The sequence below is a fragment of the Hoplias malabaricus genome, chromosome 14 (assembly GCF_029633855.1).
Source record: "Hoplias malabaricus isolate fHopMal1 chromosome 14, fHopMal1.hap1, whole genome shotgun sequence".
Classification (NCBI taxonomy): Eukaryota; Metazoa; Chordata; class Actinopteri; order Characiformes; family Erythrinidae; genus Hoplias; species Hoplias malabaricus.
In genome coordinates, this window is record NC_089813.1 from 26,822,182 (window position 1) to 26,846,805 (window position 24,624).

A 24,624-nucleotide genomic window follows, 5' to 3' on the forward strand; every position below is an offset into this window, starting at 1 on the left:
GTATCACTAGTATAGTACATGAGTTTTAATAATAAACACAAACCATTTAGCAAGCCCATTAGATATCCTTATAGGCTGAGTTTAGTGGTAAAGTGTACACCACCTGCTGGTCAGAGCAAAAATATAAATAAAATAAAATATATTTTACATTCACTTTAGTTCATTTGAGTAATTCTTTTGTTTATTATGTTCCATTTCCATTATTACTGATATTATTGATAATATTTGTATTCATGTTTTTAACCACATTTTGGACAATTAATGAGATTTAGGATTTGTTAAATTCAGTGTAATTCAGAGTAATTGTGTTAATTTATTTAAACACAGAAAATAAACTTGCTTATTAACCAAGAGCACCCATACCTTTGCATACAATTATATGTATATGATAAAGTCTAAATTTATTAATAACAAAAGTTTTCCAATGAATGAATTAAAGGTAACATAAATGTATTAAAAGCCCAGGGCAGTATATGTTATATATTAACATTATAGCAGCAGATAATATAGACACTGGTACAATGTAAATGGAGAATTTTGAAATTATGCAAGATATGGATATGAATATGTACCACATGGACACTGAGTTTCTGAATATCAACTCTCAGTTGCTCAGATGGCTAAGCCCCTCATGTGTTTCTTATATTTCTTCTTATTTCCGGATTGTTTTCTATCAGCTGCAATCATATGCCCACATATATAGCATTAGTCAGTAAGACCCTCTTGAGGAAGACTTTCCAATTAACCCAGTTAAGAATATAAACATTTTCATTCTGGTTATTGTTTTATTTATTTGATTCATGAAGCAGATTACAAGATTAAGCAATTTCTGAATTTTTGCAAAATAATCTTATGGCTATTTTAAACACTGTACTAGTATCATCAGAAGTGTAATCACATTTGCATAGGAAAATTGAGGTTAATATCAAACCGTAAATAGAGTCAAACAATATTATCAGACAGTCTCTTTTTATAGCACAGTAACAGCAGTTTCTTCGTTCATTCATTTATTGTCTGTAACCACATCCAGTTTAGGGTTGTGGTGGGCTGGAGCCTAACCAGAATAAAGCAGTTTATGAAAAGGTAAAATCAATTGAATAAACCATGATATCAGTTTACAGCAACCGTGTTTCATCTTGTTTGAAACAGCACTTTTTGAATTGTTCCTATACTGAATTACAGTATTCATTTGATCCAGCTGATCTCCAGTCATATATTAAACCACTAAATTCTCTCTGTTCATCAAAATATCACCTTTAAGGATCTCTCCAAGAAAAATTCCCCAATGACTTAAGTGTTTAAGAGATCATTCAGAATGTATGAATCTATGAATATTTGTGATTAGAAGGTTTAATATAAAATTTCGCAAATAAAGGTGTAAGGTACAGACATCATATTAATTTTTCTGAATTTTCATAATACATTTTAGTTTTCTGCAGACTTGTACATATCCAAGGCAAAGCAAGGCAAGTTTATTTATAGAGCACCTTTCATACAGAAGCAATTCAAAGTGCTTTACAGATAAAAACAAAACAAAAAAAAAACAATGAGACAATGAGACAATCCACAATGAGAAGATCATATTTAGAAATGAAATAATTTATAATTAAAATAATTATACATTGTTTTACTCTGAGGTATTTTTCATGATACATCTCCCGTATTTAAAACAGTTCAGTCAACCGTGGTGGGGAGCAATACGGTTTTCCTGCTAGCACATTGGTAGACTGGCAGCTAAAGAAACTCACAAAAGGTACAGAGAATCTGGTTGCTGTCTCATAATCATTGCTTAGACAATCCATATTTCCATCACACAAAAATGTCTGAGTAAAGAAATTTGGAGGGCAAGATCTGGATTTGGTTAATGGATTTTGAAAAGAAGGGCCATAGAGAACCCCTAAGAGGTATCCTGAAAATTCTGGAGTTTCTGTGCAGAAAGTGTCAATGCGTACACGCTGAACTAAGTACATATTTCTACAGATTATGTAACAGATGAGGGTGGCACGGTGGCGCAGCAGGTAGTGTCGCATTCACACAGCTCCAGGGGCCTGGAGGTTGTGGGTTCGATTCCTGCTCCGGGTGACTGTCTGTGAGGAGTTGGTGTGTTCTCCCCGTGTCCGCATGGGTTTCCTCCAGGTGCTCCGGTTTCCTCCCACAGTCCAAAAACACACGTTGCAGGTGGATTGGCGACTTGAAAGTGTCCGTAGGTGTGTGTGTGTCTGTGTTGCCCTGTGAAGGACTGGCGTCCCCTCCAGGGTGTATTCCCGCCTTGCGCCCGATGATTCCAGGTAGGCTCTGGACCCCCCGCGACCCTAAATTGGACAAGCGCTTACAGATAATGGATGGATGTAACAGATGTCACATGGAAGTGTAGCATCACAATTTTTCATGCAAAAATAATTGTCGTTGTTATTTTCCAGTATTTCAGAGTGCAGTAGTGTACTGTGTATTGTGTATTGTTGCTGAAATGAATATGAGCCAGTGGCTGGGTTTTGTGCTTCATACTTTGGGCAGATTTAATCTCTAACATAGAGGTGTGCACTGCTGGTTAACTCCATCAAATCTAAGGTTGGTGGTGGGACCCTCACAGGAAATATCGTCTACATTGGCTAAGAAGTTGAAATTCAGATTGCTGAGTGTGCTCTCATGCCATTTCTGTAGAGGGATGCCAGGATAAAGCCCCACCATGACTCAATGTTGTGGGGTATGTTAAGTTACCCTGGTAGTCCCGAGTTTCGGATGTTTGTTCAGATTCCTTAAAGTTAAAGTTAACTTTGTGAAGAATTTGGCTCCAACTGCTGCTAAAACAGAAGACTGGGAGGACACTGCATCAGAGAAATAAATAGTCCTCCTCTACCAAAGTGGCCCCAGCATCAACACTTACAATAACAGGTGTGCCATAATCAAGTACCATCTTCTCTGAGAAATATGCTACCTGCCGGGTTTGGTTGTTCTCAATGGTGTCTGCGATTGTAATATTTAGTTATTTTTGCTGTAAATGGAACTAAAATGAAACAGCTCAATCAATTGTTTCTGTGGTAATTCAAACAGTGAAACTTTTCATGCAAGAATATGAATTTATATGATTGATAGCTTGGGAAATGTTTTACCTGAGTCTGTGAAGTGACAGAATTGTCTTTCACCTGATGGGTTTTCATGCGTTGGTTTTCAAAGGAGTATTTGCCACTGATTTTAAAAAAAGGTTACATTCATGTCTTCAGTAATTGTCCTTGAAGTGGAGCTTTTGTGTAGCCATGAAATGATGATCTCAGAGTTCATCTTCACTCCACCCACTTTCTGTGAGATGACAAAACTTCATCTGGGATGAGGTAGGCACCATCCTCGGTGGTCTGACACTGAGAATAACTGAAGTTAATCATTCTCCCCATGTCCAGGTTACGCAGGTTATCCCAGCCTCCTCCAGGGAGGACCTCTAACGCCAATGCAATGCTATTTTTTACGGCACTCACAAAGTCCATTGTCAGGATGTGTGCAGATGGAGATCACAGGTACTGCTGAAAGCCAAGAGACCCAGCAGAGATGAAAGAAAGGACTTCTTAAATTCAGTCTACTGATGCTAGGCTTTTATATATATCTTTCTTCCTCACATGACTGGTTGTCAGTCATTTTGGTCTGGAAAATTTTAAACCACTCTCATATAGGTTTCACTTCAAAGTAGATCACACCCTCAGTCATAAGACCTTGAATTTACACCACATACGTGTTTGCTTTTACTTGACAGGTTTTTCTCAGGAAGTCAAAAAATAAAAAAAATTCCCCAACATGTTGGTACGTGATTTAGCTATGCAAATATGGGTAGAATGAAAACAGAGCTCATATCTAAGCACTAACTTCACTAAGCATTGAATATATATAATTTCAGGACTTGAGAATTTCACCCCTCAAGAATGGCAGAACTGAAGGTTTCATGACATCCAGAGTTTGATTCCTGTGGTTAAAACAGATACCTTTAACTAGGAAAGAGCTGCCTCATCCTACGTATGTGTTGGCATCATGTGATGTACTGTCTGAACTAACTATGTATGGGAACTCAACAAGAGCCTGAAAGAGATGTACATTTTTTAAACATAATATTTAGAGCTGAAAACTATTACTCCCAACATAGGCTGCAGCATACGTTGGAGAGTTGTTTTAAATCCATAATTATAAAGAGAAATTTAAAGAGTAGACTACTAAACTCATTGATATGTTTATGTTCCTTTTGATAGATCTGAAAAACTATTTTATATTTTCCTAATTTTTTTGTCACTGTTTTGGTGTTGTCTTATGAGACTTAAAGATAGTGTCTATAACCACGTACATGGAGTGCTGAGGGAGGAGTTTTGGGACTGGACTCAAGTCATACACTTATCAGTTTCACACAGCTTACTACTTACATTATCTCATTCCTAATGTACACAGCACTTCTGTAAAAAACTACAGCTGGTAATACATAAATATACTTTCATAAAACATGGAAAATGATGTTCCTAATTCATATAATTAGACCAGTGACTGCACAGTGAGTGTGTGATGCCCTATAATAGACAGCCCCTCTGCCCAATGTGTGTTCCTGCCTCGAGACCAATAACTCCAGACCCAAGACGATGCTGATCAGGATGAAGCAGTTACAGAAAATAAATAAAAGAATGAATATAATGAGACCAGTATTGTAAAATTACATTATAAAGCATAAATAAGCTATTTACTGAGTGTTTTTTTGTCTGAGTGTCAAATCAAGACATGGAGTATAGTTGTAAGCCTTTAATAAGTGCAACATATGTGCTTATTTAAGTATATTTGAAAGAGATGGATGTTCAGTCTGAGTTTAAATACAGCAGGTGACACATCCATTTGGACAATCACAGTCTTGTGCTGAGCAGTGCCATAGAAAAACCTCTTTTGTTCCATAAAGAACCAGTGTTACTAAATCTTTTAAGAGCCTTTACATCAAGTGAATATTTTAAAAATCTTTATAAGGTTCTTCAAACACTCTTAAACGAACATGGTTCATTACTGAGCCAGAAGTGGTTCTTTTATGGCATCAAATCTGTATGCTGGATGCTGGACTTCCATGCAGCTTGAAGGATGGTGGTTTAAGCAAAGCATTACTTGAAGCTCAAAGGGCTCTTGGTACAGACTGAGTTTTAACCACAGCTATTAATACAAAGGGGCTGATCTTGGGAGATTCTTGGCTGTTGTTGTTTTTTTCTTTTCCCCATGTCCTTCCAGAAAATGCTATGCCTTTGGTCTAAGTTAAACCATAATTGTTCATCATGCTTGTAACAGCCAGTCTTGCAGTTTGGTTTTGTTCATGTTGTACCCAGTGGAAGCCAGGCCTTTCTACAGATCTGTCAGGAGAATGCCATTTGCACCCCTTGTTAGCAGACTAATTTTTCTGGTTTCAGATTCTGCAGTTTCAGTGAGCACTTGTCCTAGAAATTTTCCAGCATTATAAAATAAGTCTGGAAAAAACTGTTTTGTTTCACAGATACATAGGAATGAGAATTCAAGGTCTTTGATGGTACACTAGCATAGCCTAATCTTTTCATAATAGCATTACCTAGTTTGTGCCAGTCACCCCCTGGCACTGTATATTTTAGTGCACTTTGTGTGGGAAAACTTTCTTTTTATGTATATGCATTTGAATTAGATTAATTACATTAGACGAAGCAGCACAAATTAATTCATGGTACCTCTCAGAGGCTTATTATCTCTGATTCCAGATCTGTGACTTTGAGCTGATCCAGAATGACCTCACCCAGTCTAACGGTTAAAGCGGCATTCCACTGTTTTCAGAGTTTCTGCATATAAACATTTTTTGGTAAACAATGTCCTTAAGGGTGTTTTGCTGTGAAATATTGCATTCTATAGAATCATACTTTCTTGGACATATTTTACAGTATTTTGGTAATATTTACCACAGGTTTTAATGTTTGCACTATTGTAGTTATTTGACTCACTGTCCAAAACAACCCATGACCCTACCTGTTAGATTTGGGGATTTTGAAGGTAATACAGAACATCACAGTACGGTATTCGAAAAAAAACACTTGGTACCTGCTCCTCAAGCTCCTGGATGGTGATTAAATCCTGATATGGCATTTTCAAAGGTAGATTAAACCCACTTATCCCACTCCATGAGCTACCAGTGGATGATTAAACCCCACTTCATACACCATGAAAGCCATCTTAGGGCAAGGAACTGGCTTAACTTAGTCCACAAGCTAAAACATATTTCATATGCTCTGAAAACTGCCATGGAGCAAGTAAACCTTCTTAAACTGCTCCACCCTACTTCATATGCCCTGAATGCTATTAAGAACCTGGTAGAACTCAGTTACTCTGAACCTCACTGATCTCAGATATACAATGTCTTAGCCATCATGCAGTGTATTTGTAAACATTTCATACAATAGTTTTATCTGAGGTCAATTCTATGAGCATCAGACATCAGAAACACTGAACAAGTGTCAGAGAAATTCTAAGTTTCAACTTGGTCTTGACCAATGTGTTAAAGGCACAGCCTTTTTTAATAGCTGAAATAAAACAGAAATGCAACTAATGTTATGCTGCACACTGGGCCTCAGTAATAATAATTTTGCTCCTGTAGTTTCATTCTGAGAACCACTGAATCAAGTTTAATTTGTCTTTAGGGGAGTTTGATATTTTATGATGCCTCTAACATCTGAATCTTGCAATCCAACAGAGCATAATTGGACTGAATCTCTCTGGTTTTGTAGGTTGGCTTTCCCAGGCCCCCAACAAACTGCAAAAAGAACTGAGTATTCAGTGTTCTCCTCCTAGAATGTTGGTATTAACTGTGTTAGTTTCAGTACATAAAGTTCTTGACCTCACATGTCTCAGATGAAGCATGTGTTAACCTTCTGTGCGTGTCATACGCATATAGGCACATGACACAGAATGAAAGCTTAATACGAGCTGATCATATGGAGGTTGATCACCAGAGAGAGCATTCCTTATAACTTGAAATCTGGATCTTATAACTTGAAGTCTGAAGTCTTTACTACACCCATGAAACATTAATCACAACAGAGACATGCTTATTTCTAAAGACTATTTAATTCTGATTACACTCCCAGGAAAAACGGTACATTAGATGTACATTATTGCTCCTAAATGTACAAACAGTGTAAATGTACCTTAAAGATTCAGCAGTGGTTTTAAAGTCGAGTTCTGTTCTCTAAACTTTCATTACTCCAGAAGGAGAGGTGAATATTTGTAATAAGTAATATTTCATTATGTAACTGAGGTGAAATGTTTAAAAATCTACAAATATTATAGAAAATATGTTCCCTAACAAAAGATACTGAAATGCACCCTTGAGGGTACCACAACAGTGAAAGAAAAAGGTACCACCACAATAACATTTCTTCTGACAGTGTATAGCCAAAAAAAAGGGGCACATTAATTCAACATTATTTTATGAGGTTCAGGTAAAGTCAAATATAGGCTAATATACAGGCTTTATAGGCTAATGGGGATAAGTAATAATGGGTAATACTGGGATTTAGGAATATTTTAGAGTAGTGAGTAGTGTATGAGTAGAGTTCAGAGTAGTGTATTTGACCATCAAACTGAACTGATCAATAATCCATTCACTCAAATAGTTCAAAGATGTTTATTGTAGTTGCATTGTCTAAATCTTTGTTTTCTTTTGTTTGTTTGTTTTTTGGTTATTGTCACTTGTGCCATGTGTCTTTACTAATAGGTGCAGCCTTGCACTTGTGAACTGTGCATTTACAGCCTATTACTTTTAATAGAAATGCCTTTGAAGTTCATGTACTTAAAACTAAAGTGGAAAGAGAAGCAATAACAATACTATTTATTGTTAATGCTATTAACTTATAGTAAGAGAGGGAATGAACTGAGTTAACTTATGTCTCTGTTGACTAAACTTCAATGTCATCACAAAACTGCATGTTAAAGAGGATCTTAAGGATTAGAGGAAGAATTATACAAAAAGGCTTGGAAAATGGACAAAAATCTAATGAACACAAATGATTTTGAGGTCTGTTACACACAACAGCTTTCTCTCATGGTCCAAAAACACACACTGGTAGGTGCATTGGCAACTCAAAAGTGTCCATGGGTGTGAGGGTGTGAGTGAATGTGTGTATGTGTGTGGCGCCCCCTCCAGAGTGTGTTCCGGCCTTGCACCCAATGATTCCGGGTAGGCTCTGGACCCACCACGACCTGGATAAGCAGTTACAGAAAACAAATGAATGATTGAAAACAGAATATTTGGTGTTTTCCTTTGTAGTTTTTTTTTTCTTGTGTATATGTTCACTACATTTAAAAGCAATTAGTTTGGATGGTGGATTGCCTACTCAAAAGTGTCCATATCTGTGAAGGACTTATCAGAAACAGCTGAAAGGTCTAGTCAGTGGTGGTGTACAAGGAGCACACAGACTAGTTGGCGAAATGCACTGTAGAGGTGCTGTTGTGGTGGTTGGTGATGTAGCATGTAAAGTTCACATGGAACTGGTGGCACTGACAGAAGTCGGCCTCTGGCCTGGAGGGGATGGTATATTTTGAGTGTGTCTGAATAGGACATGTGATACTGCTGAGGTGTTTTTTTTTTATTTTTTTTTCTCTCTCACCATGAATGAGGAGACTAGATCTCTGAGCTTCTATTTATTTTTTTATTTTTTATTTTTCACTCACCATGAATGAAGAGGGAGCGGCACAGTGGCGCAGCAGGTAGTGTCGCAGTCACACAGCTCCAGGGGCCTGGAGGTTGTGGGTTCGATTCCTGCTCCGGGTGACTGTCTTTGAGGAGTTGGTGTGTTCTCCCCGTGTCCGCATGGGTTTCCTCCGGGTGCTCCAGTTTCCTCCCACAGTCCAAAAACACACGTCGGTAGGTGGACTGGCAACTCAATAGTGTCCGTAGGTGTGAGTGAATGTGTGTGTGTGTCTGTGTTGCCCTGTGAAGGACTGGCGCCCCCTCCAGGGTGTATTCCTGCCTTGCGCCCAATGATTCCAGGTAGGCTCTGGACCCACTGTAACCCTGAACTGGATAAACGCTTACAGATAATGAATGAATGAATGAATGAATGAAGAGACTAGAGCTCTGAGGTTGTATTTAAGACACAGAATCCATATGGCCAGCAGAGGTCGCCCACTTTCTTCAAGCTGGGGAACAATAATCTGTCAACGACGGGAAAAAATGAAAGGAAGAGAAAAGAAAGACATTTTTTGTCACTGTATGTTTTAGGGTTTTGGACTACAGACTACAAAACCCACAAGCATACACTTCATTATTGTATTTATATTTTCCCCTTTTGTGTATACAGTTCATACAGCATTTTTAATTGTTCTTTTAATCAGTGTATATATTTGCATTCATGTATACATTTGTTCACTATGACTTTGTTGAATTGCTAATTTATTATGTCTATAAATACTGAAATGAAATAAGACTTATTATTAGAGATAATAATAATATAAAAATAAAATATAATAATTTCTCCAATTTGTTGAAGTCAGCAAATAAGTAGAATCTTGGGCCCAAAGTTGCAGATAAGTTTGCTTTACATGTGAAAGCTTATTTTCCGAACTCAGTAATCAACAAAATATGTAACTTGACCACTTACCATCTCTACATCTTCACTCGCGTTGACAGCTTCAGGCTCTGTAAAAGGAGAAGAAGACGCACATGGCAGGGTGAAGGAAGACTGGGGACTGGGTTGTAGGTGCTGGAGGCAAGGGTGGAGATGCTAGGTGTCAGTGTGGAGGAGCTGGAGGCCAAGATAGTGGTGTTTGGGACCAGGGTGGATATGCTGGTTGCCAAGGAGAATGTAGTGGAGGCTTTAGTGGAGAGGGTAGAATGTACACTGGAGCTTAATGTGAATGTATCAGCCTCTAAAGAAGAGGCTGGAGTCAGTTGGACCTCAGGGTTCAGCCCAGTGGGATCTTGTATTACATCACAGAAGCCCTCGTCATCATTTCCTCCACCACTTCATGCTCTTCTATTTGATGTGCTGTCTCCCCAGTGTCAGGGTGCATGTCCTGCAGGGCCTGACCAGTCTGCTGGAATGGGTACTGGATTCCTATAAGCTCACCTTTAAAACAGAAATCAAGTTAAGAATTAGAAACAAAGATTGTGGAAAAAAGTATCATTGCATTTATAATCACAATATGTCTTTCCAGTGTGTTGTGCAGGTGTGCAGAAATCTGACACGACCATCCTGCCAAACAGCCTCTCAAAATTCCTGTTTACACAGTGAACCAGATCTCCTGTGTAGCTGTGAAGAGCTGATGGTTTTGCAGGAAGAGAAGCGGAAGCCCGGTCTTGATTCCATCTATGGAGTCCTTCCAGAATGTATATCTAGAAGTTTAGACTGTTGGCACTGCTCCCTAGAAACACATACAATAGCATTTACAAAACAGAGAAGAACATTAAATATTTTTTTGTACACTTTATTCATAACTCCCACAAACCTGGAATGAAACGATTCAGGTGCAAATGAAAGGACTCCAGAAAAGTCGAGCCCCTGGCATATCTTCAGGTTTTGAGAAGCACTCCTCCTTTGATCAGGCTTCCCGTCTCTGTGTAGAGTGCTTCGCCTGGTGGGTCCTGGATGCATTTTACATGCTTTCTCTGGACATGCCATATGTGCTCCATCCTCTCAAAGTCTAGAAGTGGAACCCCAAGAGAATCATTGCCACTGCTCCCCATGAGCTCTTGAAGTAGCTGCTCAATCAGGTGGACAGTGGTCTCCTCTCCACGGGTCCTCCTCCTGCCATGGAGAGCCAGCTCCTCCTTGGTCAGATGACGGTTGACGTCTGCATCTGTCTGTGCAGGTAGACCTTGAGATATAAGGAACTGTCTTTTGGCCATGTGCAACTGAGCAACGTCAGCTGCATCCCATTCAAATACACAGCATGAGAGGTGTGACATAAAAATGGGATACAGTTGATGAGCATCTGTTGTGCATCCCAAGGCAATACGTCTCATCAAATGCCAAATGTCTAGCCGCGCAGTGAGATCAGGCCACTTACTGACTGCAACACCCACAATCCACATACAGCACAACAGGTGGATCCACACCAGCCTGCTGATATTTCCTGACTAAGCCATCTGCCATCAGGTCCAGGCCAGCTCCCTCCTGAGCCGTCAGCACCTGATGAGCACCTGACCCAGCTCATTGCCGACAGAGGTGAGCCAGACTGCTGTTCCACCTTCTTAGTGATCTGCACACAACATTTAGAGGGTTTCTGTTGGTGTTTCCTCTTGCATGTTTTAGAAATAAAATTTCAGAAAAATATAAAACGGTCAATACATATAACAATTTTTCTCTAACCTTTTTAGTGGAATCTAACTTCAAAATGGTTCCAGGTGTTGATGTTATTCTGGCTTTAATATCCTCAAGCCTTGTCAGAATGTGCAGATTATAAACTGCAAGGAGCCATATGCTGCTTGGTACCACGACAGGCTCTGGAGGTTCAACACATTCAAATCAACACATTCTGTGCGACACGATGTAGCCACTCTTCAGTGTTATTCTCCTTCAGCTGCTTTAACACCAGTGTAGGGCTGTTGCCCAGTCCTCCTTCACACAGCTGTCAGATAACTCGGACATCACATGCATACCTACATAACAGAAAGCTTATACACTTCAGCATTTTGGAATAGGTTAATTGTTCAGATGAATATTATATTCAATAATAATAAACTTAAAAAATAATTTATTATTGAAGCTTGGCTGTAATTTGATGCTAGGCCTCTGCAACGTGATGTCTTTACACCACAGCCTCTCTGGTCTTATCTGTAGTAAGTAATGTTATCAGCACCTTCTCCACCATCACCATATTTGTTTTTGAGGTTAGAAGCTTTTCACTCTGAATTGCCATGTAGTGGATGTACTGCTTAAAATTCACTCCAGCGTAAAAGATGCGTAGAAATATATGGGCAGTGACTGTTACAATGTTAGAAAAGGACATTCAATTATGAACATAAATGGAATATAAATGGCCTGTTATGGAATATAACTAGCGGCCTGTTATTGGGTTTATTTATAGATGGGTCAAGGGTGACTTTTTGAACAAGGGAAGTGAAATGATGCAGCTAAACTCTGTAATGTACAAAGCTCATATATATTTGATGGATATGTTATATGGCCAATGTAGGTACTAGAGGTGTCTGATGCACTGGAAAGATAATTTGAATACATTTTACATTTGATAAACTGCTATTATATACAATATTATTGTTGCATTATAAAAAAAAAGTCAGTTATTTCTACCAAACTGATAACAGCTGAAAAAGGGCAACAAGAGGTCAAACATATTCACTGCCATTTGGAGATTCTGATTTACAGCAAAAATATTTACAAATATTTTTAAGATTTTCCTCTGGCATGATTCTGCCCCCGCAGTGAAGGTACACCGTGGTTTCCAGGTCTGGATTTGACATATCTTTTTATAATTATTTGATAAGAGGAGCAGAGGTTTGTAACAGGGCCTGAAGATCCTCAAGCTGAAAAAGTGCAAATTTGCCAAAAAAAAAAAAAAAAAAAAAACTCTTGTTTTTAGGCTGCTCTGTCTTACAACGCCTGCATAGCTTAAGTGAACATGGGATACTTTAGTGGCAGCTTGGGCTCATTTTTAATGTTGATCCTAGTGCCACTAAGAGCAGAATTTCAGCTAACAAGTGAAGGTGTTAGTGATTGAGCTAGGGTCTTTGTGTATGGTGTATGAATAAAAGGGTGTTAAAGTGAACGTGGGTGTAAGCGTGGGTGGGGATAATTGGAAGTATGTAAGTTAATAAGCAAGTGTGTGTATGAGTGTATTATTGAAGTTGTGTTTTTAAGAATGAGTGTGCGGTAAAACAAAGGTGCAAATGTGCATGTGTTTGTATTTTATGAGTGAATATGCAAATCAGTGAGCAAGAGTATGAAGGTGTGAGTGAGTGAAGAAGGGTTTGTGAGGGAGGGTTTAAATGTGAGTGTGTGTTATAAGTGAATGTGAGTGAGAAAATTAATAAATGAATGTTAGTGTGTGGCTCTTAAAAGTGCCTTTTTTGTGTGATTGAAGGAGTTGAGAGAGAGGAGAAAAGCTTTAGAGCGAAACAGAGAAGAAGCTGTAAAATAAAGAGCACAATAAATACAGTTAAGGAATGAAAATTGTTGAGATTGAGTGTCATCTTTAATAGGATGTGGTATAAGAATTCCAGGGTGCACTGGCCATTTTGGTTCTCGTGTAAATGTAAAGTAAGGCATATGGATCTGAATTTTACGTAATAAATGGCCTTTATGTCCATCCATCCATCCATCCATTATCCACCGCTTATCCGGGTCCGGGTCGCGGGGGAAGCAGTCGGAGCAAAGAAACCCAGACCTCCCTCTCCCCAGCCACCGACTCTAGCTCCTCCGGGGGTATACCGAGGCATTCCCAGGCCAGTCGAGATATATAGTCTCTCCAGCGTGTTCTTGGTCTGCCCCGGGGCCTCCTCCCCGTTGGACATGCCCGGAACACCTCTCCAGGAAGGCGTCCAGGAGGCATCGGAACCAGATGCCCGAACCACCTCAACTGGCTCCTCTCGACGTGGAGGAGCAGCGGCTCCACTCCGAGTCTCTCCCGGATGTCCGAGCTCCTAACCCTGTCTCTAAGGGAGAGTCCAGATATCCTGCGGAGAAAACTCATTTCAGCCGCTTGTACCCGCGATCTCGTTCTTTCGGTCACTACCCAAAGCTCGTGACCATAGGTGAGAGTTGGGACGTAGATTGAACGGTAAATCGAGAGCTTTGCTTTTCTGCTCAGCTCTCTCTTCACCACAACGGACCGGTACAGAGCTCGCATTACTGCTGACGCTGCACCGATCCGCCTGTCAATCTCACGCTCCATCTTTCCCTCACTCGTGAACAAGACCTCGAGGTATTTAAACTCCTCCACTTGAGGCAGGATCTCACTTCCAAACTGGAGAGAGTACTCCACCCTTTTCCGACTGAGTACCATGGACTCGGACTTGGAGGTGCTGATCCTCATCCCTACCGCTTCACACTCTGCAAACTGGTCCAGCAAGAGCCGGAGGTCCCGGCTCGATGAAGCCAGCAAGACCACATCATCTGCAAAAAGCAGACATGGAATCCTGAGACCACCAAACCGGACACCCTCTGCCACTTGGCTACGCCAAGAAATTCTGTCCATAAAAATTGCGAACAGAACCGGTGACAACGGGCAGCCCTGACGGAGTCCAACTCCGACTGGAAACCAGTCGGACTTACTGCCAGCCATACGAACCAGACTCCTGCTCTGTTTGTACAGGGACTGGATAGCTCGTAACAAAGAGCCCAGTACCCCATACTCCCTGAGCACCCCCTACAGAATACCCCGAGGGACACGGTCGAATGCCTTCTCCAGATCCACAAAACACATGTAGACTGGTTGAGCAAACTCCCATGCACCCTCCAGGATCCTAGCGAGGGTAAAGAGCTGGTCCTGTGTTCCACGACCGGTTGTTTTCCATGTTCTCACCAAACTCCTCCCACACCCGAGTTTTTGCCTCAGCGACTGCCGAGGCCGCAAGCCGTTTGGCTCCTCGGTACCTGTCAGCTGCCTCCGGAGTCCCCTGAGCCAACCAGGCTCGATAGGACTCTTTCTTCAGCTTGACAGCCCCCCTCACCCGGGTGTGTCCACCACCGAGTGTGGGGATTGCCACCCCGACAGGCACCGACAACCTTGCAGCCACAGCTCCATTCAGCCGCCTCAACAATGGAGGTCCGGAACATGGCCCACTCGGACTCAATGTCACCAGCCTCCCCCGGGATGCAGTCGAAGCTCAGCCGGATGTGGGAGTTGAAGATCTTTCTGACAGGTTCCTCTGCCAAACGTTCCCAGCAAACCCTCTGCACACGTTTGGGCCTGCCAGGTCTGTCCGGCATCCTCCCCCGCCATCTGATCCAACTCACCACAAGGTGGTGATCAGTTGACAGCTCAGCGCCTCTCTTCACCCGAGTGTCCAGAACATATGGCCGCAGGTCAGATGATACGACTATAAAGTCGCGCATCAAAATGCGGCCTAGGGTGTCCTGATGCCAGGTGTACTTGTGGACACCCTTATGTTCGAACATGGTGTTCGTAATGGACAAACTGTGACGAGCACAGAAATCCAATAACTGAACACCACTCGGGTTCAGATTAGCGGGGCCTTTCCTCCCAATCACGCCCCTCCAGGTCTCACTGTCATTACCCACGTGAGCGTTGAAGTCCCCCAGCAGAACAATGGAGTCCCCAGAATGAGTGTTCTCCAGCACTCCCTCTAGGGTGCCCAAGAAGGCATGGTACTCTGAACTGCTGTTCAGTGCATAAGCACAAACAACAGTCAGAGCCCTTTCCCCAACCTGAAGGCGCAGGGAAATTACCCTCTCGTCCACTGGGGTAAACCCCAACGTACAGGCGCTAAGCCGGGGGGCTATGAGTAAGCCCACACCTGCCTTACGCCTCTCACCCTGGGCAACTCCAGAGTGAAAGATCATCCAGCCCCTCTCAAGGAGATTGGCCTTTATGTAAATGGCGTTATTTTCACGTGAGAATCACCATTCAGACAAAGTTATAGAAGTTAGCTAGTTAACCTTAGCCACATGGAAATACCTTACATTTTAATACGTAATAAACATCCGAATGTCTGTTTTAATTAAATGTAAATTTCAGATAATATATTCAAGAAAACCACAAAATTTAAGTTAAAATGCATTCATGTTTTCAATCATGTTTACTGACTTACCGTGTAAAGCAGAATGACACATTCCCGCAGGATTTTGGATTAGGGCTTGGCTCTCATCAAGACACCACCTGCGGGATCAGAGTGTGCGATATTGTATGTCATTGTGTGTGCGACTTTGAATATAATTTACTTAAAAACTATACAGTAAAATCACTTCATATTTTAAATAGGTACATAGTCTAGTAAACACTGAACTGATATCTGTTGGTTGTGTGGACTTCTTATTAGAAATGACCATATTATAAAGCAGTGAACTTGGCTCATGTTCAAAAACAATGGACAATTATGGGTACTTTGAATGTCATTTACTTAAAAACTATACAGTAGAATCACTTCATATTTCATTGGTACATAGTGTGGTGAACACTGAACTGATATCTGATGGTTGTATAGACTACTTATTAAAAATAACCATTTTATAAAGCAGTAAACTTGGGTTATGTTCAAAAACAATGGACAATTATGGTGATTTTGAATGACATTTACTTAAAAACTATAAAGTAAAATCACCTCATATTTTATAGGTACATAGTATACCAAACACTGAACTCATATCTGTTAGGTGTCTGGACTACTTATTCAAAATAACCATTTTATAAAGCAGTAGACTTGAGTCATCATTACAAACAATGGACAATTATGGGGATTTTGAATGCTATTAACTCAAAAACTATACGGTAAAATCATGTCATATTTCATAGGTACATATTATAGCAAACACTGAACTCATATCTGTTAGTTTTGTGGACTACTTATTCAAAATAACTATTTTATGGAGCATGGAACTTGAATAATTATTAAAAACAATGGACAATTATGGGGTGTTTGAATGCTATTTACACAAAAACTATACAGTAAATACACTTCATATGTCATTGGTACATAGTGTGGTAAACACTGAACTGGTATCTGATGGTTGTATAGACTACTTATTCAAAATAACCATTTTATAAAGAAGTAGACTTGAGTCAACTTTAAAAACAATGGACAATTATTGGGATTTTGAATTTTGTCATTTACTTAAAAATTATACAGTAAAATCACTTCGTATTCCATAGGTATATAGTATGCCAAACACTGAACTGATATCTGTTGGTTGTATGGACTATTTATAAAAAATAACCATTTTATAAAGCAGTAAACTTGAGTCATATTTCAAAACAATAGACAATTATGGGGATTTTGAATATAATTTACTGAAGAACTATACAGTAAAATCAATTAATATTTTATAGGTACATAGTATGGTAAACACTGAACTGACACCTGTTGGTTGTATGGACTACTTACTAGAAATGACCATTATATAAACCGCTTAAATGCGGTTACATTTCCTTTAAAATGAAGGGCTTTCTTTCAAGTCTTCACGCGTATTGAGTACCCCTCTGTCACTACTATACGCGCACTAAAATCTGACGTGCGGCTAGTTTAACCGTATTTTCTCAAACGGCGGCTGGTTAAACCGCAGTTAGCTGGAGGACAGGTAAAACTCCAGCATCAATGCTGGGTCTGATTCACTTGTACCACTTAAACATACCTACTCTGTGAGGGTCCTGGCCATTAAAGGACAGATGGACAACAGTCTAATTGTAGAACTACAAAGTGCTCCTATATGGTCAGTGGAGGATGGACGGTGAGTGTAGAAACAAGGAGGCGGTCATAATATTTTGGCTGATCAGTGCATGTGAGCGACCCGCTGGCCTGGGAGCATGTGACTGGGAGAAGCGAGGGAGGGGGGCTGGAGCAACTCAACTCTCACATGCTCCTGCGCAGCCTCGCAGATTTTCAGCTGATGGTGTGACGTGCCTCTCTGTAGTCGACTGTAAACGGTGAACAAAAGCACGTACACTTTTCAAAGGGAGAGAGAATTCTCAGTTTATTCAACGTGAGGCTCTACCAGCACAGCAGGAATGGATTGCGGGATTATAACGTCGAAGACTGTCCTTCTGCTCCTCAGTTTAATTTTTTGGGTGAGTTTTGCCCTCTTTTCCGTTGGCTAACTCCTAACTCAGTAACAGGTGTTTCTTAATTGTAAACGTGAACATATTCCTCACAGACTGGGGTAAAAAGACGAGTGTCGCCTGGCTTGTGTCGGTCTACAATATTAAATCCATTATCTAACTACTCTGGCATTTTTATATTATTTTATCTGCTGGGTTTCTGTTTTTTTTTTTTTTTTGTTTTGGTCGGAAATGAGACTAAACCGATGAAACCACGAAGCATTAGACCCATTTCCTCAGGGTTGTGTTAAGCATCGTGTCTGGGGCTCGCAGTTGTCTACTGTTTTAACAAGGCTCTTGTGTCTGTGTTTAAATACAGGCCTAAGCGGAAGCCGTAGCGTATGTGTGAAGAGATATTTCAAAGAATTTAAAACTGATGTGGTATAAGATGCTGCTGAACTTCCTGAAGGTTTGGACTAGAGTGCCACTTCTATTGCTTTACTAAATAAGGCTATGACACAAGTAATATGTCCCCCACAACAGCCTCAAAGTCCTTGTTTCACAAAAATACTGAAAACCTTAATGAAGCCTTTTTGACCTCTTACAAACTGTGGTTTTTTTTTGGAGCTCTCAGTAATTTTACATAGCTTTTATAAGCATTGAAATACTCAAACCTGCATTTGTTTTTTTTTCTCTCACTGAGGTGTGTATCCATTTTACATCTTAACCTGAAACCACCGTGTTTCACAAGTCCTCCATTTTAGGTTATTAAAAATAGACATTATACTTAACATTCAGTAAGTCCTGTTCAATGAGCACATTCAGTGTACAGACATATTCTGAATGTTGCTCATGTATCATTCACACTGTCAACAGGATTTTGCCTGTTCCATATTTCCAGAAGACACACAAAACAAACAAGATAAAAGTAAATGTTTTATCTCATATTATATGTTCAGTAGCTTTGTGATATTGAGTAACCAAGTCACATTGAACGTTCAGAACGCAGTCTGTTACCTAACTTAAAGATTAAAACATCTTTAATATCCTTGTAGCATTTGCATAGATCTACATTAAACACATTTGTATTATTTGCTAACTGTATGTATCAAAGTCAACCCTGTTATTTTTCAACCACTGTCAGAAAAGGAAGCCTATAAGTGTTGGGATATTTTCCAGACATGGCTTTATACATTTTAAAAGGCCATTTATTCCATTTTAAACAATTTAACTTTGAGGAGTAACAAGGGCTAAGTGTCTTCCCGTTTTGAAATCACTCCTGGAAGACGTTTTACAGTGTGTTCCCTGTTGCTCTGAGTAACTCTTGGAAAGCAGTGATGTCTCCTTTCTGCCTAAATATGATTACCAATTTATGTATACGAATTGTGTTTAGTGTTTGTATATAAGAAAATATTATGAAAAGCCTGAAAGTTGGCCTTGTTGGAAGTAAGTTTTCTTATGGAATTTATGTGGTTCTGAAGGAAAGACCTGAAATAAATAGATGAATATCACTTCTCATTTTAAGTTCCACATTAGTCAAGCTTACTTTGCCACACTCATGATTTTTTTATTTTTATTTTTTTTTGTGGTCTGTCTGCTGAAAGAGGAACTCTCTGGAAAAAATCTGCAGTTTTCTGTAACAAATACACCATTGAATTTACAACTACATCACATTCAGCACTGGGGATTAGAGGGACACTAGTGTGCCCCTATATTGTGTTACCATAAAATAAGTCTATGTGCTAAACTATAGCTTGAAAATGGGGATTTTACTGCATGTTACGTAAACTGTGAGCCTATTTTTTCCGTGTGCTGTTTTGGTTTTTACTTATCATATCTGAAACACAAGATCAGAGTTCCAGTGCAGATTAAAGGAAGGAGCAGGGTCTCACTGGGTCCCGTGACTGAGGATTGTGACTGACCAGGAGAAAAGTGAGTCATGTGTTAGTGTGTGTAAACCAAAAGGCCAGATTCAGAAATTCAAGAAAAAAGCAGGCATTGAGAGATTCTGCCAAATGAACTCTCAAACAAGTTTTATTTTGTAAAAAGGATTAGAGAGAGAATCAAACTTACTGAAGCAAATAATGTCATCTAAAATATAAAACGCAAGTTGGAAACTAATAATTTGTGTAACTGTGTAAAATGTTGGTCTTTTATTAATTTGATAATGCAGCCTTTTGCTTACATTTCTCTCTACTGGTTTCTCACCAACATTTGAACTTGCTGAAAGTCTTTTCTGCGTAACTTTTTTTGAAGAAAGAGACAAACATCTTGTGGGTTTTTTTTTTTGTTTGTTTTTTGTTTTTTCCTTCAAAAGTTGTGCATTTAAATATTAAATCAGAATATATTTCTTAATTTCAGTTGATACAATATAATTCAGATGTAGATATGAACAATATAAAAGCCACACAACCAACAAGAAACACGACATCGCAGTCAAACTACTTGGTTTAGTTTAGAAATGTTAATTTTTTCACTCTGAGTGCAATGAACCCCAGTAGTAAACATCAGTCAGTGACAGATGTTGTAAATAATACATATAGAAATATTAAAAATGTGTTTAAAATGTGTTTTGAGTGGCAGCTCAGGTCAATGCCCCAGATGAAATAGGTGCCCTATTGATGCCCTTAACTTCTGTTGTTTATTTGTTTTGTATTTAATAGAAGCGATGAAATGAAACAAGGAGTAGCATTTTCTCCATAAATATAGCCATATAGTTTCATATGCAAAGCAACCAGTTTTATTTGTAATTGCCTAAAATAAATTCATGTACAGTACCTCTTGGGTCAGAAATATTATTTTAAATATCTGTTTTAAAACTATTTTTTAAAAAAAGCAACGAGTAACTGTATTTTTTAGGGTGCATTTACTTATTCCCTTAATTAAGAGGTTCTCATATGGGTAAAGTGTTCTCTCTCTCTCTCTCTCTCTCTCTCTCTCTCTCTTTCTTTCTTTCAGGCTGCAGGTGTAGCTCTTTCCTACGTTGGTGCTTATGTCATTTCCACCTATAAGAACTATGACAAATTTCTGGAGGACAAATACACCCTCATCCCTGCTGTCATCATTATTGGAGTAGCTGTGGTTATGTTTATTATTGGAATCGTTGGATGCTGTGCCACACTGCGGGAATCAAAAGTTGGCCTAAGCTTCGTAAGTGGACTTTCCAGTAGTATCTGACTGTAGCAGCAGATGTAAAGCTGTGTTGCTTTTGTTTCACTTCTGTTTTTAGTTAATGGTGCTCACAGAGTTCATATTATTTTGTTTTGCATGCAGTTCATGCTGATCATTTTACTTATATTTGCTGCTGAAGTGACTGCCTTTGTGTTTGGCGTCATCTACAGGGGCAGGGTGAGTTTCCCTCAATTTTGCCAGTTGTTGATTACAGTAAGAATTCTGTTGTTTTGTAGTGGGTATGATTTTGTGATCTGTTTATGGGCAGATAAAAGGGGATTTGGAGAAATCAATGAGTGAAGTCTTCAAGAAGTATGATGGTCAGAACCCTGAAACTCGAGCAGTGAACTATTTGCAGTCTCAGGTAAAGGATTTGTGTGATTAAGTATCTATCAGTACAGTCCCCAACATTTTTTGTTGTTTTTCTTTGTTTAAAAATAATCTAAATATTTACTTTGACTAAGAATTTTTTGTTGTGCTTTGTGTTATTTAATATTTTGTATGTTAATGCAAACGTTTAAATTAAAACATTTTGTATATGATTGTAATAAATAAATGCCATTGCAGCTGAGCTGTTGTGGAGTGAAGAACTACACTGACTGGATCAACACACCTTGGTACACCTCTCATAACAGCTCTGTTCCCCATTCCTGCTGTAAAAACGCCACATGCACTGGGTCATTTACCCAGCCAGACCTTCTGAATACACAGGTATGCAAGTCTCATGTAAAAGTGTTCACAGATATTAATAGTTTAGTCATTTTCATAAAATTAGTGCCAAATGAAGAGAGATTATTAAAAAGAAATTCATGTCAAGGTGTCATGGGTGTTTTTGGCATCCATAGTTTAAATCATATGCTACAGAACAGCAAATTTTTCTCCATCTCACCAACCCTTTAATATATTTGTGGCCCATTATGCTGAACTTGTGATGTAAGGCAATGTGACAGGGTTGAATATTTCAGGCTGTCATGCTTCCTTTCATCAGGGTTAGACATGCTTAAAAATTCTAAAGTCAGTTTTCCAGTTAATCACATAAAATCTCTGTGAATGATGCATAAATAAAGACCGTTTTCTCTGTCAGATTTGTATAATGGTGGAAATATTGGCCTTGAAGGACACTGAGAGAGTGGAGAAAACAAATTATCAGTGTGGAATAAAAAGAAAAATTTAGTAGCTTTTGAACACCATTTATTTGAAGATGTAATGTCACTTATTAAAAAAATATTAATTTGAGTATATGGAATTATGGGCGGCACGGTGGTGCAGCAGGTAGTGTCGCAGTCACAAAGCTCCAGGGACCTGGAGGTTGTGGGTTCGATTCCCGCTCCGGGTGACCGTCTGTGAGGAGTTGGTGTGTTCTCCCCGTGTCTGCGTGGGTTTCCTCCAGGTGCTCCGGTTTCCTCCCACAGTCCAAAAACACACGTTGGTAGGTGGATTGGCGACTCCAAAGTGTCTGTAGGTGTGTGTGTGTGTCTGTGTTGCCCTGTGAAGGACTGGCGCCCCCTCCAAGGTGTATTCCTGCCTTGCGCCCAATGATCCCAGGTAGGCTCTGGACCCACCGCGACCCTGAACTGGATAAGCGCTTACAGATAATGAATGAATGAATATGGAATTATGGACAACACCTGAATCCTTTTCTCCTACACATTCCATGCGTTTCCTTCTCTCTCCCTTCAGCTTCCTGTGATCAAAAACTTTGCAATTAGCAACCATAGCTAATCCTCCCTGAACTTCTCCCCAAAATTCTTTGACCATCTGCCTCAAGCTCAGTTTTGGGTGTGGTCCTTTTGATAAAATGTGTTGTTGAACTGAAAACAGATCTTATTTGCTTTAAATGTTTATGTATTGATATATAAACATAGAGATTATGTGTGTGATTTTTATTTGTTAATAGAATTTTTATTATTATGGTGAAAACTGGTTTCTAAATTTGGCAATTGTTACTGTATTTGCAGGGCTGTGAGACTAAACTGGAACAGCTGCTTCAGAATGTACTGAGTTATGCAATGTTGGTGGTCTTGGGGTTTGCCATCATAAAGGTATGGAAGATGTAAACTAGGTCCTAGTCTATGTCTGGTTTGTTATGTAACTGGTACTAGTGTACCTTTTTTTTATTGTTTGACTGTTCAGATGTGCTACAAAATATGATTTGTTCATCATAATTGTAATATTAACCTTAAATACTCATATTTTTAACAAAACCAGTATGCACAATTGCACTCTGAGATATTAATTTTAGGATGGTGTTATTGTGTGCTTTTGGATCAGTGCATATTTACAAGAACCATTCATTATGCTTTTTAAAGTTCAAAACAATGCAGCTGTATCAGTAATCAAATACTTATAACAGATTCCAACATGAAAACAAGCCTAATGTTTGTGTGGATTATATTAATTAACACTATTGTATTTAAAGAGGTATTTATTTTGCCAAGCAACAGTGGCTATAAAAATGTTACACTATATCAGGGGTGTCCAAATTTTTTTTCCAGTGTGTTCCAAAATATCTTCCAAATATATTATTCATAAATTGTTAATTGTTTATAAGAGTGTATTCAAAATATGAAAAACACACATTTGCAAAACAGTTTATTTCATTTTAGGGCATTAACTGCTGCAGGATTTTTTTTGTTTGTTTGTATTGTGTTTTACTGCAGCCATCACCAAATGTCGTTCTATGAATGATTTATTTGCTAGCCCAGAGAAACGAATGGGGTCTAAGTTTAGCTTAGTTCATTAACACAGTGGTGCAATATCCTATATATTTGCGCACTGCTGCCACCGTCAGGTTGAAAGAAACAACTGCCAGCGGGCCACTAATGATATATTCTTAAAAGTCAAGCTGTGGGCTAATTAAAATCTTACAGTTGGCGGCATTTGGCCCGGGGCCGGAATTTGGACACCACTGAACTATATTAAGCTGTTTATTTGTCCTTTTGTATTAATAGCTTTATTTTCTTCTTAGGTTTTTGGAATGCTCAGCATTTGTGTGATCACTTGCAGAAACAGCAGAAATGATTACCAGCCGCTGTATGCGTGAAGAATAAACTAAAGATTTCCAAAATGCTGCCTCAAACACCTCGGGACTTTACACTCTGCAGCTCCTAACTGCCTTCCTTAAAACCTCAGCAGAGAGAGTCACAATTTTTCTTCTTTCATCATGGTGTTGCAGTTTTTTTTTCTTTCTTTTATTGAGTTTGGTTCTTAGATCAGATTATGAGGAAAAACTATAAGGAAGTGCAAGAAGCTTTGTCGTTTATCACATATCTTGTATCCAAAAGGGTGGTGTGTTTGAAGTTTTTCAATCTGACCAAGCAAACACCAGCCATAATCTGGCATCTTGTACAAATACAGATACAAATAGTTTATAAGATATGCTCCTTGGTTATAATCAAGGCCTGATTAAAAAACACAGTTGACACGTATGATATTCTACTCCTGATCTAAATAGAAGAATGTTTTATACTTCAAGACAGATATAGCTTAAAATTGCCACCATTTTGTGGAAGAAATTTGACAACGTCATGTCAGCATAATTTACAGCTGTTATGCAAATTATATCTTCTTGTTTTATTGATTTAAGGTTTTGCATTAGGGAATATATACCAACATATTAATGGCCTTCAGATAGTCTAGGCACTCACAATACTGTTCTCCTTAACTCTGTTATTTGTCATGTTATATGCTGTTTCCCATTATTTGAGAAGAGACCTTTAACTTTTGTTAAGCTGTTTGTTTTTTTTGGTTTTTTTTTTTGGGGGG

At 39.1% G+C, this 24,624-nt stretch overlaps 1 protein-coding gene and 1 pseudogene across 1 annotated transcript; one reads left to right on the forward strand and one right to left on the reverse strand.

Moving 5' to 3' along the window:
* Positions 1–2,312: 2,312 nt before the first annotated feature.
* Positions 2,313–10,325, reverse strand: LOC136665606 (macrophage-expressed gene 1 protein-like; annotated as a pseudogene).
* A 7,077-nt stretch (positions 10,326–17,402) lies between these two features.
* Positions 17,403–24,124, forward strand: tspan36 (tetraspanin 36). Its single transcript, XM_066643983.1, has 7 exons — positions 17,403–17,718; positions 20,647–20,838; positions 20,962–21,036; positions 21,128–21,223; positions 21,427–21,570; positions 22,818–22,901; positions 23,828–24,124. Exons 1-7 carry the CDS (start codon positions 17,659–17,661, stop codon positions 23,900–23,902), a joined length of 726 nt encoding a protein of 241 aa, XP_066500080.1. The 5' UTR covers positions 17,403–17,658; the 3' UTR covers positions 23,903–24,124.
* The last annotated feature ends 500 nt before the right edge of the window (positions 24,125–24,624 follow it).

What these genes read in the sequence shown, in the direction of transcription:
- tspan36 (XM_066643983.1), top strand. Translation starts at nt 17,659, where the DNA reads ATGGATTGCGGGATTATAACGTCGAAGACTGTCCTTCTGCTCCTCAGT. An exon ending in CAAAAGTTGGCCTAAGCTTC is followed by an intron (nt 20,839 to 20,961) that starts GTAAGTGGACTT and finishes TTTTGCATGCAG; the next exon opens with TTCATGCTGATCATTTTACT. An exon ending in GCGTCATCTACAGGGGCAGG is followed by an intron (nt 21,037 to 21,127) that starts GTGAGTTTCCCT and finishes GTTTATGGGCAG; the next exon opens with ATAAAAGGGGATTTGGAGAA.